The following is a 16,486-nucleotide window of genomic DNA, read 5'->3' on the forward strand; positions in this document are numbered from 1 at the left end:
ATTTTAAGTAGAGAAACGAAGGGAGAAAGGGAAGGAGAGAAAGGTGAGGGAGAGAGAGAAAGAAACATCAAACTGTTGTTCCCTTTGTTTATGAACTCATTGGTTGACTCTTATAGATGCCTTGACCAGGGATCAAACCTGCAACCTTGTCATACTGGAATGATACTCTAACCAACTGAGCTACCTGGCCAGGACAAAAGTATCTTTTCCAATCACAACTGATGAAACTTGAAATCAGTAACAAGAGGAAAACTGGAAAATTTAGATACGTGGAAATTAACCAACACATTCGAACAACCAGTAGGTCAAGAAGAAACCACGAGGGAAATTAGAAAATACTTTGAGACAAATGAAAAGGAAACATAAGAAACATATGACCTTGGCCTTGGCTGGTGTGGCTCAATGGACCGAGTGCCAGCCTACAAACCAAAGGGCCGCCAGTTCAATTCCCAGTCAGGGCCACATGCCTAGGTTGCAGGGCTGGGTCCCAAATGAGGGGTGTGCAAGAGGCAACCACACATTGATGGTTCTCTCCCTCTCTTTCTCCTTCCCTTCCCCTCTCTAGAAATAAATAAATAAAATCTTTTTTAAAAAACCCTAAAATAAAAAAAAAAATAAAAATAAAAACCCCTGAAATACAGCAAAAGCAGTACAAATAGAACAACTTAGAGCTATAAACACCTACCTTAAAAAAGAGTGTAGCAATCTGAAAGTCTACCTTAACAATCTGAAATCAATAACCTAACTGTAAACAAATGTGAACTAGAAAAAGAAAAGCAAAGTAAACCTGAAGCCAGCAGGATGAAATCAAAACCGACTCAAGAAGAAATAGAAAATCTAAATAGATCTGTATAAGACAAGACTGACTTTCCTAACAAAGAAAAAAAGCCCACGACTAGATTACTTCACTGGTGAATTCTACCAAATAGCAAAGAAAGTTAATAACGCCAATCATTCTCCAAGTCTGAAAAAGTCTTTAGAGTTGAAGAAATACTTCCTAACTCATTCAGAGGTGAACAGACTCTGACACCAAAATTAAAGACACTACAAAAACACTACAGGCCAATACCCCTCATGAATATAATTGCCAAACTAAAAAAAATACTAGCAAACTAAATTCAACAGCATATTAACATTATACACCACAAGCAAACTGAACTTGTGTTCAGGATCAAGAATAAGTTCGACACATACAAATCAACCAATATAATATATATAGTACACTAACAGAATGATGGGGGAAAACCCATATCATCATCTCAGTTGACACGAAAGATAGCACTTCACAAAATCCAATTCTCTTTTTATGTTAAAACTCTATAAAAAACAAAACAAAACTAGGAACAGAAAGGAATTTAACAATGATAAAGGCCATATGTGAACAAGTCACAACTAAAATCATACTCAACAGTGAAAGACTGATGGAAGAATGTGTATTTTCCACTTCTTTCAACACAGCTTTAGAAATTCTAACCAGAACAAGGGGCGGGGGGGGGGGGGGGGGGAGAAAGGAAAGAAGGAAGAAAGAGCAAGTGAGCAACTGAATCGGAAATAAAATTATCTGTTTGCAGAAGCATGACATGCATAATCTTCTATGTACAAAATCCTGAAGAATTAACACAAAAAACCCTGTTAGAACTAATGAAAAAATTAAACAAAGTTGCAGGATATAAAGCCAAAACACAAAAATCAGTTGTATTTCTATAGAGTAGCAATGAATAATTTTTGAAAAAAGTATTAAGAAAACAATTCCATTTAAAATAACATTGAAAGGAATAAATTTAACAATAGACATGGAAGACTTCTATATAAAAAAACTTGCATCTCTGCTCATGGACTGAAAGACCAATATTCTTAAGGTGACAGAGTACCCAAATGATCACAGATTCAATGAAATCCCTATCAAAATATCAATTTTTTTGCAAACACAGAAAAACCCATTCTGAAAACAGTTTTGAAAAAGAACAAAATCGAAAGTCTATTATTTCCAAATTTCAAAAAAGAACACAAAAAGCTACAGTAATCAAAATAATGTGGTATCAGGATAAAGACAGACATATAGACCAATGGACTAGAGAACTCAGAAATAAAGTTAATATGCAACCAACTTTCAACAAAGGTTCCAAGACCATTCAATAAGGAAAGGACACTCTTCAACTTGTGCTAAGAAAAGTGGATATCCATATGTAAAAGAATGAAGTTGAACTTTTACCTAATAGCATACATAAAAATAATTCAAAATGGATCAAAGGCTTAAACTAAGAGCTACAATCATAGAACTCTTAAAACAAAACATAGGAGAAAATATTCAAGCATTGGATATAACAATATTTTCTTAAGTATGACACCAACTACACAGATAATAAAAGAACAGATAAATTCAATTTCATCAAATTTTAAAACCTTTGTATATCACACTATCAAGCGAACAAAAAGACAACCCATAAAATGATAAAAGATATTTTTCCATTATATATATATATGGCAAGGGTCTAGTATCAAAAATATACAAAACCCTGGTTGGTGTGGCTCAGTAGATTGAGTGCTGGCCTGCAAACCAAAGGGTCATCAGTTCCATTCCCAATCAGGGCACATGCCTGGGATATGGGCCAGGTCCCCAGTAGGGTGCGCTGGAGAGGCAACCACACATTAATGTTTCTCTCCCTCTCCTGCTCCCTCCCTTCCCCTCTCTAAAAATAAATAAATTAAATCTTTATAAAAATAATCAACAAAAAATTTTAATAGACATTTCTCCACAGAAGATATACAAACCAATAAACACATGAAAAGACTGCCAATATCACTAATCATTAGGGAAATGCAAATGCAAACCATAATGAGATACCATTTCCCACCCACTAGGATGGTTATTATCAAAAACCAGATAATGACATGTTGATGAGGATGTGGAGAAATTGGAACCTTCCTGCATTGCTGGTGAGAATATAAAATAATGCAGTCACTGTGGGAAACAGTTTGGTGGTTCCTCACAAAGTTAAAATAGGATTACCACATGCCTGAGCAATACTCCTCCTAAGTATATACTGAAAAGAACTGAAAACAAACTTATACATTAATGTTCACAGCAGTATTATTTACAATAGCCAAAAGTGGAAAAAACCCAAATGTCCACCAACAGATAAATGGATAAACAAAAGGTGTTACATCCATACAATCAAATATTATTCAGGTATAAAAAGGAATGAAGTTCTGATACATCCTATAGCACAGATGATCCTTTAAAACATGCTAATAAGCCAGAAACAAAAGGACAAATATTGCATGATTCCATTTATATGAAGTATCTACAATAAGCAAATTCACAGAGAAAGTAGAACAGAGGTTACCAGGAGTTAGGGAAGGAAAAAGGGGGAGTTACTGTAATGTTCACAGAATTTCTGCTTGGGATGATAAAAGATTCTGGTGATGTTTACAAAGCATTGTGAATATATATGCCACTTAAATGAATATTTAAAAGTTGTTAAAACAATAAATTTTGTTACATAAATTTTAACACAATAAAAAATAAGTGAGAAAAAACAATACAAGACCCTATACACTATTAAGTGCCCAACACCATGTGTGGCACATTGTAGATTTTCAAGATGTCTATTAACACATTCCTCATTACCCATTTGTCTTAAATTTTCTAAGTTTTACACAAGAGATGATAGATTAGGGAAAAAAGTAGTGAAACCAAGATGAGGAGCAGAACAAAAATACCAAGAATAGAGTGGTATTTAGCCTACCACAGAGTGCAAAACCAAGCTAAACCCAAAAAATAAAGACAGCCCTGATCTGTGTGGCTCAGTAAGTTGGGTATCATCCTGCAAAACCTGAAGATTGCCAGTTCAATTCCTGGTCAGGTTACACGACTGGGTTGCAGACCAGGTTCCTGGTTGGGGACCTATGAGAAGCAACCAATCAATGTTTCTCTCACACACTGATGTTGCTCTCTCTTTTATCCCTCCCTTCTCCTCTCTCTAAAAATAAATAAATAATAAAATGTTAAAGAAAAAAATAAAAGAGATTTGAGAGTAAAATATGTCATCACTTAAATTCTGAGGGTCTTTGTCTTCTACTACTTCCCAACCCGAATAGTTTCCTTACTTTGCTTTCAACTAGGTATAAAGCCACCACACAGTCATCACTAACACTCACCCAATGACAGAGTTTATTGTTTCATGGGAAGAGGTAAATAAAATGACTCTTACCATCTCGTATGCAAATGTTTCTTGTCTGCAGACTCGATCTATCGTTATTGTTTCTTCTCGATGTTCCAAAAGCCTCTTTCTAACCCTGTCATAAATACAAAGAAAATCAAACTTCAACATTCTTTACTGGGGCTTCAAACACATCTTTAATATTTAATTTTTTATTTTGAATGAATTTGACTTAAAAGCTGCAAAAATAGTACAGAGTTCCCTTATCTCTCTCACCTGGATTCCCCTATGTTGACATCTTATATGACCATAAAATAATGATCAAAACCAGGAAATTAACATTAATACAGTATTATTAACTATAGACTTTTTGGAACGTAACAAATACTTAAATTTAATGCCTTTTTTCTGTCCCAGTATCCTGAGCAGGACACCTCATTGCATTTCTCATGTCTTTTTCCTCCAGTCTTTTACAGGTCAGCAGTCTCTTCTTGTCTTTCATGATCTTGGAATTTCTGAGGAGCTCTGTTCAGTTATTTGGTGAGGGCTCTGCAATTTGGGTTTGACGGCTGTCTCCCTAACACCAGTCAATGATTAGAGTAAGCCCATACTTTTTCTGTTGACTTTATGTTTTTTAAACTTGTTTTTTTGTTTGTTTGTTTATTCTGCAAGAATATTACAAGAACACCACAGCTAATGTGGCTCAAGTTGGTTGGGCATTGTCCCACTAACCAAAAAGCTGCTGGCTCAATTCCCAGTCAAGGCACGTGCCTGGGTTGCAGGTTCCACCCCCAGCTGAGGCACATAGGGAAGGCAATCAAAGTTTCTCTCTCACACTGATAATTCTCTCCCTCTCCTTCTTCCTCCCTTCCCCTCTCTCTAAAAAAATAAAACTACACAAAAATAAAATAAAAAAAAGAATATCACAACAATGATGTCCTTCACTCTACCATCATGAGGTTCAGGATGTTAATAGTTATACAGGGTGGGGCAAAAGTTTACAGCTATTCGTATGGAAAATAATACAATAATTTATAAACAATAATACAAGAATGAACTCTGTTTTGTGTACTCACAACTGTATAACTACTTTTGCCCCACCTTGTATGTCTTATTACTTGGGGATGTTTAGCTTGTCTGCCAGGTTCCTACACTTGAAAGATATTTTTCCTTTGTACTTGATAAGTATTTGGGTGAAAAATACTTTGAAACTATGCAAATCTTGTTTCTCCTCAAACTTTCATCCAGAAATTTTAGCATTCACAGTAAACCGCTACCGTGAATACTAAACACTTATTACTATAGCTTGCCTAGTGGTAATTCTCTATTTCCCTCATTCTACATTATTCATTGATATTATGAGGAAGACCTATATCTTTTTTCCCATTTTATTTACCGTATTTTTTGGATTATAAGACTCACCCCCGCTGCCAACCCCCACCCCACCCCCTGTAGCAAATTTGGGAGGAATAATGGTTGTTCATGCTGCTGTTGAGTTCTCTTTACATTTACATTGGTGAATATTATGTTATTAAATATTTTACCACATTTTTTGCTTCAAAAATTTTTTCCCTATTTTCCTCCTCTAAAACCTAGGTGCATCTTATGGTCTGAAAAATATGATAATCAATTATGTTAAACTCATAGGTATCTGTTTTATTCCGTAGGTTAAACCTAATATTATCATTATTTTGTTGCTCAAATTGTTCTAGCTTTGGCCATTAGGAGCTTCTTCAGGTTGGCTCCTGTTTTTTCAACAAGTTTGTTGTTGTTGTTGTTGTTGTTGTTGTTGTTGTTATTGCCTGTCCTTACTTTCTGGAATGATAGGAGGCTCAAGGCCCATCCTCTATTTTCCTGTCTCAGCTCTGGAATCAACCGCTTCCCCTAGGTGCCCGAATTCCTTTATTGGAGACCAGTATCCAGGCTCCAGGCATTCTCAGATCGTTACTGCAGTCACTGTTTCTAGGTTTCTCAGCACAGGTAGGAAACACATCTATACTAATGCATACATGTACAAATATCTATTTTTCCATGTTTTATATTTAAAACCATGAGTTAATACTGGTACTTCCAATCCCAAACTAAAATCACAGTATTCATTTTAGCCTTCAACTCTTTCCTTGTTTAAACTTCTTTCTCTACAAGTGAGAAACCCAATTCCCATTGTTTACGAGCCATTACCTTAATTCTAGAACATTCAAACTTTCCAAGCTGCTACCTTACACAGCTATGAGAAACACTGACTCTTGACCAACAGTTCTTTGTGTCTTCAGCCTTACAACACTGAGTCCAGATGCGCTTCAGCACAGAGCTCAGATTAGTTCCTTCTTCCTTTTCTCTTCAGTGTAATCATGTCATTCTTTTATAGCACTGTTAGGCTCCCTTGTTGGTTTTGTATTCAATTTGGGCTGTCCAACCTATATCCTGGTGATTTTAATTGTCTGATTATCTTGGGATACGTGAAAAACATGTGAAACATCACTGTGTTTCTAAAAGTCAGTTATAAAAAATATACTAAGAGAAGTATCATTCCCTCTCTGTCCCTCTACTAACTTGTTCCCATTTCCTCCTTACTTCCTACCCCCGTAGATAACTAATCTCTATAGTTCTGATTTATCCTTTCCATTTCTTTTGTTCAAATAAGCAGATACCTAGTGTTTTCTTATATTCCTTTCTGTATGGTCTGAGTTTAATTAGGAGAAAAAAATTAAGCAGTAAATTGAACAGAGAAAGATTAATCTAAAGAATTATTAACTTTAACAGAGGACTGGAGTTAATGAGGGATTGGCAAGTAGTGGAGCGCTACAGAATACAGAAATGGCAGGTATAAGGAGTACCCCAACCCTTCGTCTGAGAAAGAGTGCCCAAGGAGTCTCCTTTTCTCTCCTTAGGACTGAGCTCCAGACCTTGCTGGGAAGGGTATGGCTGTACTCACTGAATGGCAGAAAAGTTGCTATGCCGCACCACCAGTGGGTCCTGCTGGAAATCTGCCTTCAAGAATGCCAGAAAAAGCTGTTTAGGGGAGGTGTCGAGGGGAGTGGAGTGGCAGGGAAAGTGACTTGGGGATAGGTGTTAATGACCAATGGGCACTCTAGGAACTGGGCACTGGGGAAACTGTGTGCACTGCAGGATCCTGCTGAACCTGCACAACCAGGAGGCAAAACTCTTTCTTCCTCAAAAGTCTCTCCTGTGCCCTTTATTGACAAAGCTTAACACTATGCCAGTTGGCAAAGGAAAAACTTTAAAGGGCCAAGATCCATTTTAGAGAGCAGACAAAAAAAGATAAATTTGTAGATGAGACATTAAGTTGACACCTGACAGATGTTCTTTCATACATGAAGAGTAAGCATATGCTTTTGGGCTTTGCTTTTTCCATGTAACAGTACTTCAAAGAAATCACTCTACAGGTTCAACTTTCCTCATCCTTCCGTATAGTTGTCCAATAGTAGTCCACGTTGTGGATGTCTTAGTTTGTTTAACACTCTCCTATGTATCTATATTTAGAGTATTTCAAGTATTTTGTAGTTATAAACAATGCTGCAATTACTAACCTCATACATAATGTATTTTCATAATGTTGGAGGTCTATTTTCAGTATAAATTCCTAGAAATAGGACTACTGGGTTAAAAGATATGAGACTATGTAATTTTGTGTTATGCATTACCAAATTTCTCTAGAAAGGGTTGCAGCAATTTGCATTTCCAACGGCAGTGTACAAAAAAATGCCTGTTTCCCCAGAGCCTCATCAAAAGTATCATATTTTTAAAATTGTGCCAGTCTGATAAGATATCTCGGGGTCATTTAATTTGCATTTCTTTAATTACGAGTATGGTTGAGCATTTTTTCATGTTTGTGAGTCATTTTTATGTGTAAATTATTGGCTCATATCTTTCCCCCACTTTTCGTTTTTAAATACTTTATTTAAATTTTTTTTTGTTTTTGTTTCAAGAGGGAGGAAGAGAGGGAGAATGGAGAAGAGAGACAGAGGTAGGAGAAAAGGAAACATCAATTTGTTGTTCCACTTATTTAAGGAAGCATTCATTGCTTGTTTCTTGCACGTGCACTGACTATGCACTGACCAGGGACTGAAGCACAGCCTTGGAGTATCAGGACGATGCTCTAACTAGCTGAGATACCTGGCCAGGGCTTCCCCATTTTTCCACTGAGTTTTTTTGGTCTCTGTCCGTCCACCTTTAAGGTCTAATATACAGAGTGAGGCAAAAGCAAGTTTACAGTTGTTCATATGGAAAATACAATAATTAATAAATAATAATACAAGAATAAACTGTTCCATGCACTCAAACTGTAAACCTACTTTTGTCCTACCCTGTAATTAGAGTCATTAGCTCTCGTGGAATGTTATATTTTCTCCAAGTTTGGCAATTGTCTTTTGACTTTATTTATGGTGTTCTTTTAACATGTAAAATTCTTTATTTTTATGTAGTTAATTTTGTTAATCTTTTTCTTTCATTGCCTCTAATTTTAATCACACTTAGAAAGCCTTTCACTATACTGAAGTTTGTATGTTTCATTCTCTATATTCAATTCCTAATCCCTTTGGAGTTTATTCTTATGTGCAGTGTCGTACTAAATTTCCATACCTATTTAAATATAACTGAACTCTTTCTTCTATTCCACTGGTCTCTTTGGCTATTTATAAGCTAGCATCCACTGTTTTCATTATAAAGACTGTAGTATATTCTAGTAGCTGATAAAAATCACTGTGCCCTCACAATATTCCCCGAGAATTTTTGCTAATTATTATTCCATATATCCCATGTGAATTTTATTATCAAGTTATCTAACTCCATAACATAATAGTAATGGTATTTTTATTTGAATTACACTTCATTTATAAATTAACTTAGAAATAACTGCCATCATTATAATGTTTAATATTCCTACCCAAGAACAAAAGATCTCCTCCAATTTTTTTCAAGTCTTTTTCTCAGTCTTTCAGGAGTGTTTTGAAAATTATTTTACACATTTCTTGTTAAGTTTATTCCTTAATATTTAACCTTCTTTTTGACTACTGTTAGTAAGATTTTCTTTACCATTCTGTCCTGTTTCGTTTTTTGTATGTATGAAGGCTATTGTTTCAATTTTCATCCTACTGTTATACTAGATTCTTGTTTTTCATGTTTCACGTCTGTTTCAGCAATGATATCTTCAGGATTTTCCAGGTATACTATTATATCATTTGCAAACAGAGCTAGTTTATCTTCATCTACTCTTGCCAAATTACATAGTTAATACTTACAGCACAATGTTGCAAAGTAGTGGAGATAACAGACATGCTTGTTTGTCCACTTCTCTATTAAACAAGACACTAACTTTACAAGTCAGTATATATATTTTACCATATTACAACAGTAACTCTATGATTTCAATTTCCTTGAGAGTTTTTTATCATCAATGGGTACTGAATTTTGTTAAAGGCTTTTTTAGCATCTCTGGAAATAATCAAGTGATTTCCCCCTGTAGATTCATTAATATAATATATGATATTAATAGATGTCCTAAGGTTGAACCAACCTTGCATTCCTGGAATAAATCCCACTTGGTACTGGTGTAATTTTTTTCTTTTTCTTTCTTTTTTATTTTTGTTTTTTGAAGATTTTATTCAAACTCATGACCCTCTGGTTCAAAAGCTGGTGCTCAAACCACTGAGCCACACCAGCCAGGGCAAATTTTTTCTTTATACAGTGTTATTTTCTGAGTGTTGAGTGGTAATAGCCTCAAGTTTTCTTTCTTTGTAATGTCTTTATCTAGTTTAAGTATCAGTGTTATATTTGCTTCATAAAAAGAATTAAGAAATACTTCCAGCCAAGATGGAGGCATAAGTGGACACACCGTACCTCCATGCACAACCAAGATTGGAACAACAACAATTTAGAGGCAGAATAACATCCAGAACTGACAGAAAATTTATCTGAATGGAAGTCGGACAGCCAAGAAGTTGAAATAGACCCGTTCATCCAGACTGGTAGGAGGGGCAGAGACAAGCAGCTGGGCGCAGGGTAGCAGCGCGGATAGCAGGGAGAGTTGGGCGCATAAGGCAACCGGGAGCACGTAAGGCATCTGGGGCGTGCAAGATCACAGCAGGTGAATGCTAAGTACGCAAGCAGCAGCTGGCAGACCCAGTGAGGCAGCGATTGTGGAGCAGGGCAGAGCATGCAACCCAGGATCCCAGAGAAGGGACTGAGGTCCCACAGAGAACAGAGCAACCACCATTGTTCCTTCTCAGCCCCATCCCCACATACAATGTCACAATCTAGCGACTGGGGTGCCCAGCCCTGGTGAACACCTAAGGCTCCACCCCTCACCTTAACAGGAGTGACCAGACCAAAAAAAGAGAGAGAGAGAGAGAGAGATGGCTCAAACAGAAGAACAAATCAGTGCCCCAGAACTCATTCTTTTGAGCGACCAAGAGATAGCTACCCTGTCAGATACACAGTTCAAAACACTGGTAATCAAGAAGCTCACAGAATTGGTTGATTTTGGTCACAAATTAGATGAACAAATGCAGGTTACCATAAAAGAAATGAAGGAAAATGCACAGGAACCAATAGTGATGGGAAGGAAACTGGGACTCAAAACAATAGAGTGGACCAGAAGGAAGAAAGAAAAAAAACAAACAGGAAAGAATGGAGAAATAAGAATTCAAAAAACCGAGGAGAAGCTTAGGAACCTCTAAGACATCTTTAAACGTTCCAACATCCTAATTATAGGGGTACCAGAAGGGGAAGAGTTAGAGCAACAGATTGAAAATGTATTTGAACAAAAAATAAAGGAGAACTTCCCCATTCTGGCCAAGGAAATAGACTTCCAGGAAATCCAGGAAGCTCAGAGAGTCCCAAAGAAGTTAGACCCAAAAAGAAACACACCAAGGCATATCATAGTTACATTAGCCAAGGTAAAAATGAAGGAGAGAACCCTAGAAGCAGCAAGAGATAAGGGAACAGTAACCTACAAAGGAGTTCCCATCAGACTGTCAACTGATTTCTCAAAAGAGACCTTAGAGGCAAGAAGGGGCTGGAAAGAAGTATTCCAAGTCATGAAAGACAAGGACCTATATCCCAGATTACTCTATGAAGCCAAGCTTTCATTTAGAATGGAAGGCAGATAAAGTGCTTCTCAGATAAGGTCAAAGTGAAAGGAGTTCATCATCACCAAGCCCTTATTTTATGAAATGTTAAAGGGACTTATCTAAGAAAAGAAGATAAAAAAAACGTGTAGTAAAAGGACAGCAAACTACAATTATTAACAACCACACCTAAAGCAAAACCAAAAGAAACTAAGCAAACAACTAGAACAGGAATGGAACCACAGAAATGGAGATCACATGGAGGGTTATCAACAGTGGAGGTGGGAGGAGGAGGAGAGGGGGAAAAGGTACAGAGAATAAATAGCATAGATTGTAGGTAGAAAATAGACAGGGGGAGGGTAAGAATAGTATGAGAAATGTAGAAGCTAAAGAACTTATAAGTATGATACATGGACATGAACTAAAGGGGGGGAAGTGGGTAGGAGAGGGTGTACAGGGTGGAGGGAAGTGAAGGCGGGAAATGGGACAACTGTAATAGCATAATCAATAAAATATATTAGAAAAAAAGAGAAGAAAATTTTTTTCCTTTCAAGGTCCTCCTAGAGCATTGGGACTTTGAATGTTTGGTAGACTATCTGGTCTTTGAATATTTGGTAGAATTATTTTGTGAAACTATCTAGACCTGGAATTTTTGTGGGACAGTTTCTTAAATAACTTTCCCTATTTTTCTATGAAAAGTGGTCTAATATGGTTAATTTTAGTAATTTGTATTTCCCTAGGAAGCTATCTATTTCATCTAAGTTTTCAAATTTATTTTTATAGAGCAGGGATCAATAAACTGTTCCTGAAGGGGGCAAAGAGTAAATATTTTAGGTTGTGAGCCCTATGTTCTATTTTACAACTTCTCAAATTGCCACTTAATACAAAAGGAATCACAGCCAATATGTAAAAAAATATTTAAAAAGAAAAAAAGAGCACAGCTGTCCCAATAAACCTTTATGTGAAGGAAGAAAAAACAAAACAAAACAGGTGGCCAGTCAGTGGGCTGCTAACCCCTGCTAAGTAGTCCCTTATAATTAAGAAAATGGTTACTTTTTGGAAATAAAATGGAGTAACCAATGGTATTCCAATAGTTATTTCATCCTCATACTATATGTTCGTGCTTTCATCCATTTTTTCTTTTTGAAGATTTTATTTATTTTTAGAAAGAGGGGAAGGGAGGGAGAGAGAGGGAGAGAAACATCAGTGTGTGCTTGCCTCTCGTGTGCCCCCCACTGGGATCTGGCCCGAAACCCAGGCATGTGCTCTGACTGGGAATTGAACTGGTTACCCTTTGGTTCGCAGGCCGGCACTCAATCCACTGAGCCACACCAGCCAGGGCTATCTTTTTCTTGAAGGATTCTGAAGTGCCCCCTCATCATCCTTTAAATGATGCAGTGAACACTGCCTTCCTAGCTAGAGAAATGAGAAGGATGAGCAGATGATTTTAACTGAAATTGCTATTGTATTAAAAGTAATGTTGCTGAAGCTTTGGGGAGGATAGATGTTTCAGTAGCACACTTTAGTAACAATTACCTCTCCTTTCGTAGAAATTAAAATCTCTTTAGTGTTGCAGGTTCGATTCCCAGTCAGAGTACATGCCTGGGTTGCAGGCCATGACCCCTAGCAACCTCACATTGATGTTTCTCTCTCTCTCTCTATCTCCCTCCCTTCCCTTTCTAAAAATAAATAAATAAATAAATACAATCTTTAAAAAATTTTCTTAAAAAAATCTCTTTAAGTAATCAAAAAAATTAAAATGTGGTAAAGATAAGTTGCTTAACTTGCCATGGATATATCAAAGGATAATCGATCTCTATCAACTGACATTTTCCCCCTTTACATGCATAAAATGGTTCCACTAGCTCCTTTGTTAGACAATGGAAAAAAGTACGAAAAATGTATTTATTTCATGCCATATTAAATGGGTCATGTACTTATATTTTGGTTTTATTTTCATATTTTTAAATTGTTGGTGAGGAGAAGGAAGGTTTAGAAAGAGAAAGTATAGAGATAAAGATTTTGGCTTTTGGTACATGTCTAATTTATCTATGGTTCTGTTTAGATAAATATTAGTTACATTTTAAATATGATAGTTTCAAAGTACATCAAAATATACCCAGCTGAGGAATTCTGTACTAATTCCTTTCACATTAGATTATATACAATTCTACCAACATTTCCTATGAAAGGCATGAGAGGACAACCAAGGAGATCCAGTTGATCTAGTAAGAGAAAATAGCTAGGCAAAGCAATATGTGAAGTAGTCTAATAACTACTATTGAACATGGCATAATAAAATTATTATAAGCCAATTAGTATGCTATTAAGTATAACAAAAAATAGTATATTTTGTTAAAATTATCATTAGCCAATCTCTAAAAATCACTTTCCTCAGGTTAATGGACCTTTCATTCATTCTACTCATGCCATAAATACCTACTGACACTCCAATTATGTGCCAAAGTTCTAGGAATTGGGGATATGGTAGTATGTGTGACAATTATAACTTATGAAACGTAAGTCTAACCAGAAAAATATAAAATTAAACAGGTATATTTTAAGTGTGGTAAGTATCTTAATAGAGAAGTATGAGGGCTCCATAAACATAAAAGGGGTTCTAAATGAAGTCCTTAACTCTTCAGCTGGGACTTAAAGGGTAAGTAGAAGCCAGCAAGACCAGTGGGATAGGGACTAGTAAATGCAGCAGGCAAAGGCCAGGATTGAGAACACATTCCAGGAACTAAAAAAGAACTGCAGTGTGGCTGGAACTGAGCAGGGACAGAGCTGAAAAGACCAGTAAGATCCCTTCTGTAGAGGCCCTGTGAGCCACTTAAAAACTTAGGACTTCTGCCTAAGAGTCATTAAAAGGTTTTCAGCGAGAGTCACACAATCAGATGTGTGTTTTAGAGAAATCCAACTAATCAATCAACAATAGTTGGATTGATTGATCCAACTGTCAGCGCCTGAAGAGCACCAACTGCAGCAAAACAGTATGATAGGCTTAAGGGCAATGCACCAATGAAAAAGTTTGGGAGCCTTCAAGGCTCCATTAAAAAAGACTTTAAAAATGTCAGAAGATTCCTAGACATTACAAGTACACATACTCCTGAAGGGAGAGACCGGTTTGTAGTAATGTGGAAAGTAATCTTAGGGCCTCAGAGATTGGGTAGGTTTCAGATGGGACAGGAGCCATATGTGTCCTGACCCATTTGAAAGAGAAAGGGGGTTGAAAAAGGAATCTAGAAAGGCAAATTTGAGCTATATTATGTGGAAGGCTTCAAAAGTCTAAGTAAGGAGTCTGAAATCTCTCCACAGAAGGAAGAGCGACTGACAATTTCTTAGCAAATGAGCATGTTCAAATGATAATGTGATAAACAAATCAGAAGAAAACACGGGACCCCGGAAAGACAGGACCCTTTCTTTCACAGTGCCCCAAATGTTACTAACATCAATACAGTGTTAGCAGTAGGGAAGGGAAACAGATTTGGCAGCTATTACAAAAAAAAAAAAAACAAATTTCATGGCAGAGTTAAAATTCCGGCCTGAATTTTTAGACTTTATTGTTTGTCTTTTAATTCCATTTTTCTAGTAATTCATTTTTATCCTATTTTTATAAAACTGTGGCTCTGTCAAAAGTTAAAAAACAAAAAAAGCTGATCTTTCACAAGATAGTTTGAGAGGTAATAACAATAGAGTTTTTAGCTTGCACCTGAAATCTAACTACATTACTGTACCTTTGTAAATACACATACAAAAATAAACACAAATATGAATATGGACTGGTTATCAGAGCTTACGTATTTGCTATTAATTCTCTTAGTTGTAATAATACCACTCTGATAATGTAGGAGAATGATACTTTTAGGAGCTACACACTGTTTGCAACTTACTGAATGGGTTCAGCAGTAAAATAAGACACACAGCAGGTGTCTCACAAACATAACAGTTAAAGTAAACATAAGCAAATGTTAACAATGGTCGAATTTAGGGGGCGGGATGACAACAATTTTTTAATAATGCTGAGAAATATTTAAATAAGTAGCACATAATGGCATATAATAAAAGCAAGGTCTTTCATACCCCAAAGTCACTAAGTCAGTATTTTCTGGGATGACTTCTGGGTCCTCCTCTTCCTCAAGGCACTTCAGTTTATCAAGGCTAAAATAAAAAATAAAAAAGGAAAAGCAATCATGCATCTTGTCTACAGAGAGTCAGGGTAGTATCCTAAATACATCGCCGAATAATTAAAAAGAAGTCACATAAAATCCATCAGGCAGCTCAGAGGAGGCCAGAATTCAAGGCAGAGATTTCTGCGGGTATTCTACACATAAAAGCATATACGGTCGACTGAAGGAGGCCAGTACTGTGTTAAGTGAAGAAAAAATATTTTTAAAGTTATTTTTGTACTTTCACCCCAACTAAGGCACCTGGGGAGTAAGTTTCAGTAATAGCATACCTGAGAGGTTCCCAAAGAGACCACAGTTAATCAAGGTTTTAACACTCCTCTTCCTGCCTTACCGTTCCTCTATTGTCAAAGCATCTGTCAACAGCAGGTACACGTCGCTGTTAGATTGCTTTTCTACACTAACATGCACTTTAATAGTTAGCGAATAGAAAAATTAATCTTTTATGCAGCTCTTCCTTCCCTTCATTCCAACTTGTAGAAATTAAGGAATTCCCATCACCAGCCCTCTCCCGATGTTCCCGGAAGTGTACTATAGGCCCTCCCAAAGAAGAATCCCAGGGAGCACAGGAGCAAGGGTGCACCCGAGTTGGCCCCAAGCAGTAAAAGCCCCTCGGCCCACACTCACCCGCAAACTGCCCTCAGTTCGGCAGCCGCTTCCATACTGCAGCCCAGATCCCGGGCCACTGCGACATCCTCCGAGGCGGAGTCGGCGATCCCTCCTTGCTCAGGCAGCGCGGATGCCGGTGGTTCCTTCAGCGACAAATCCCCATGCCCGCGCAGCCGGCCACGCCACTGCTCCCCGAAGGTGCCCACGTGGAAAGCACGCGTGTTTAGTTCGGGCACCTCATACTCTGGAAAGTTGCAGCTGCCACTGTTAGGGATCGGGACCTGCCCGCTGCTCACCCCACTGCACATTGGGGCAGCCGAGCTGCCTTCAGCCATGTTCCCTCCACTCCCTTCCCAGCAAAAGCCGGATGATCAAGGCCTTGCGGAGCATGATGGGACTTGTAGTCGCACGTGGCCCCAGCCGGTGAACCGCGAGGCTG

The 16,486-nt window shown here is 37.3% G+C and overlaps 1 protein-coding gene across 2 annotated transcripts in view; it reads right to left on the minus strand.

The window, feature by feature from the left end:
• Positions 1 to 16,486, minus strand: part of SNAPC3 (small nuclear RNA activating complex polypeptide 3) — a 45,306-nt gene extending 28,820 nt beyond the window's left edge. The window contains exons 1-3 of one of the 2 annotated variants that reach the window (XM_028525395.2): positions 16,066 to 16,479; positions 15,335 to 15,412; positions 4,215 to 4,299 (exon numbers count right to left, since the gene is read on the minus strand). In XM_028525395.2, coding sequence (XP_028381196.1) covers positions 4,215 to 4,299; positions 15,335 to 15,412; positions 16,066 to 16,382 — 480 coding nt within the window. In that variant the 5' untranslated portion in view covers positions 16,383 to 16,479. Of the gene's footprint in view, positions 1 to 4,214; positions 4,300 to 15,334; positions 15,413 to 16,065 lie in introns of both variants that reach the window. The other variant, XM_036021572.1, reaches the window with a different exon arrangement.

Source organism: Phyllostomus discolor, chromosome 3 (assembly GCF_004126475.2).
Source record: "Phyllostomus discolor isolate MPI-MPIP mPhyDis1 chromosome 3, mPhyDis1.pri.v3, whole genome shotgun sequence".
NCBI classification, from domain to species: domain Eukaryota; kingdom Metazoa; phylum Chordata; class Mammalia; order Chiroptera; family Phyllostomidae; genus Phyllostomus; species Phyllostomus discolor.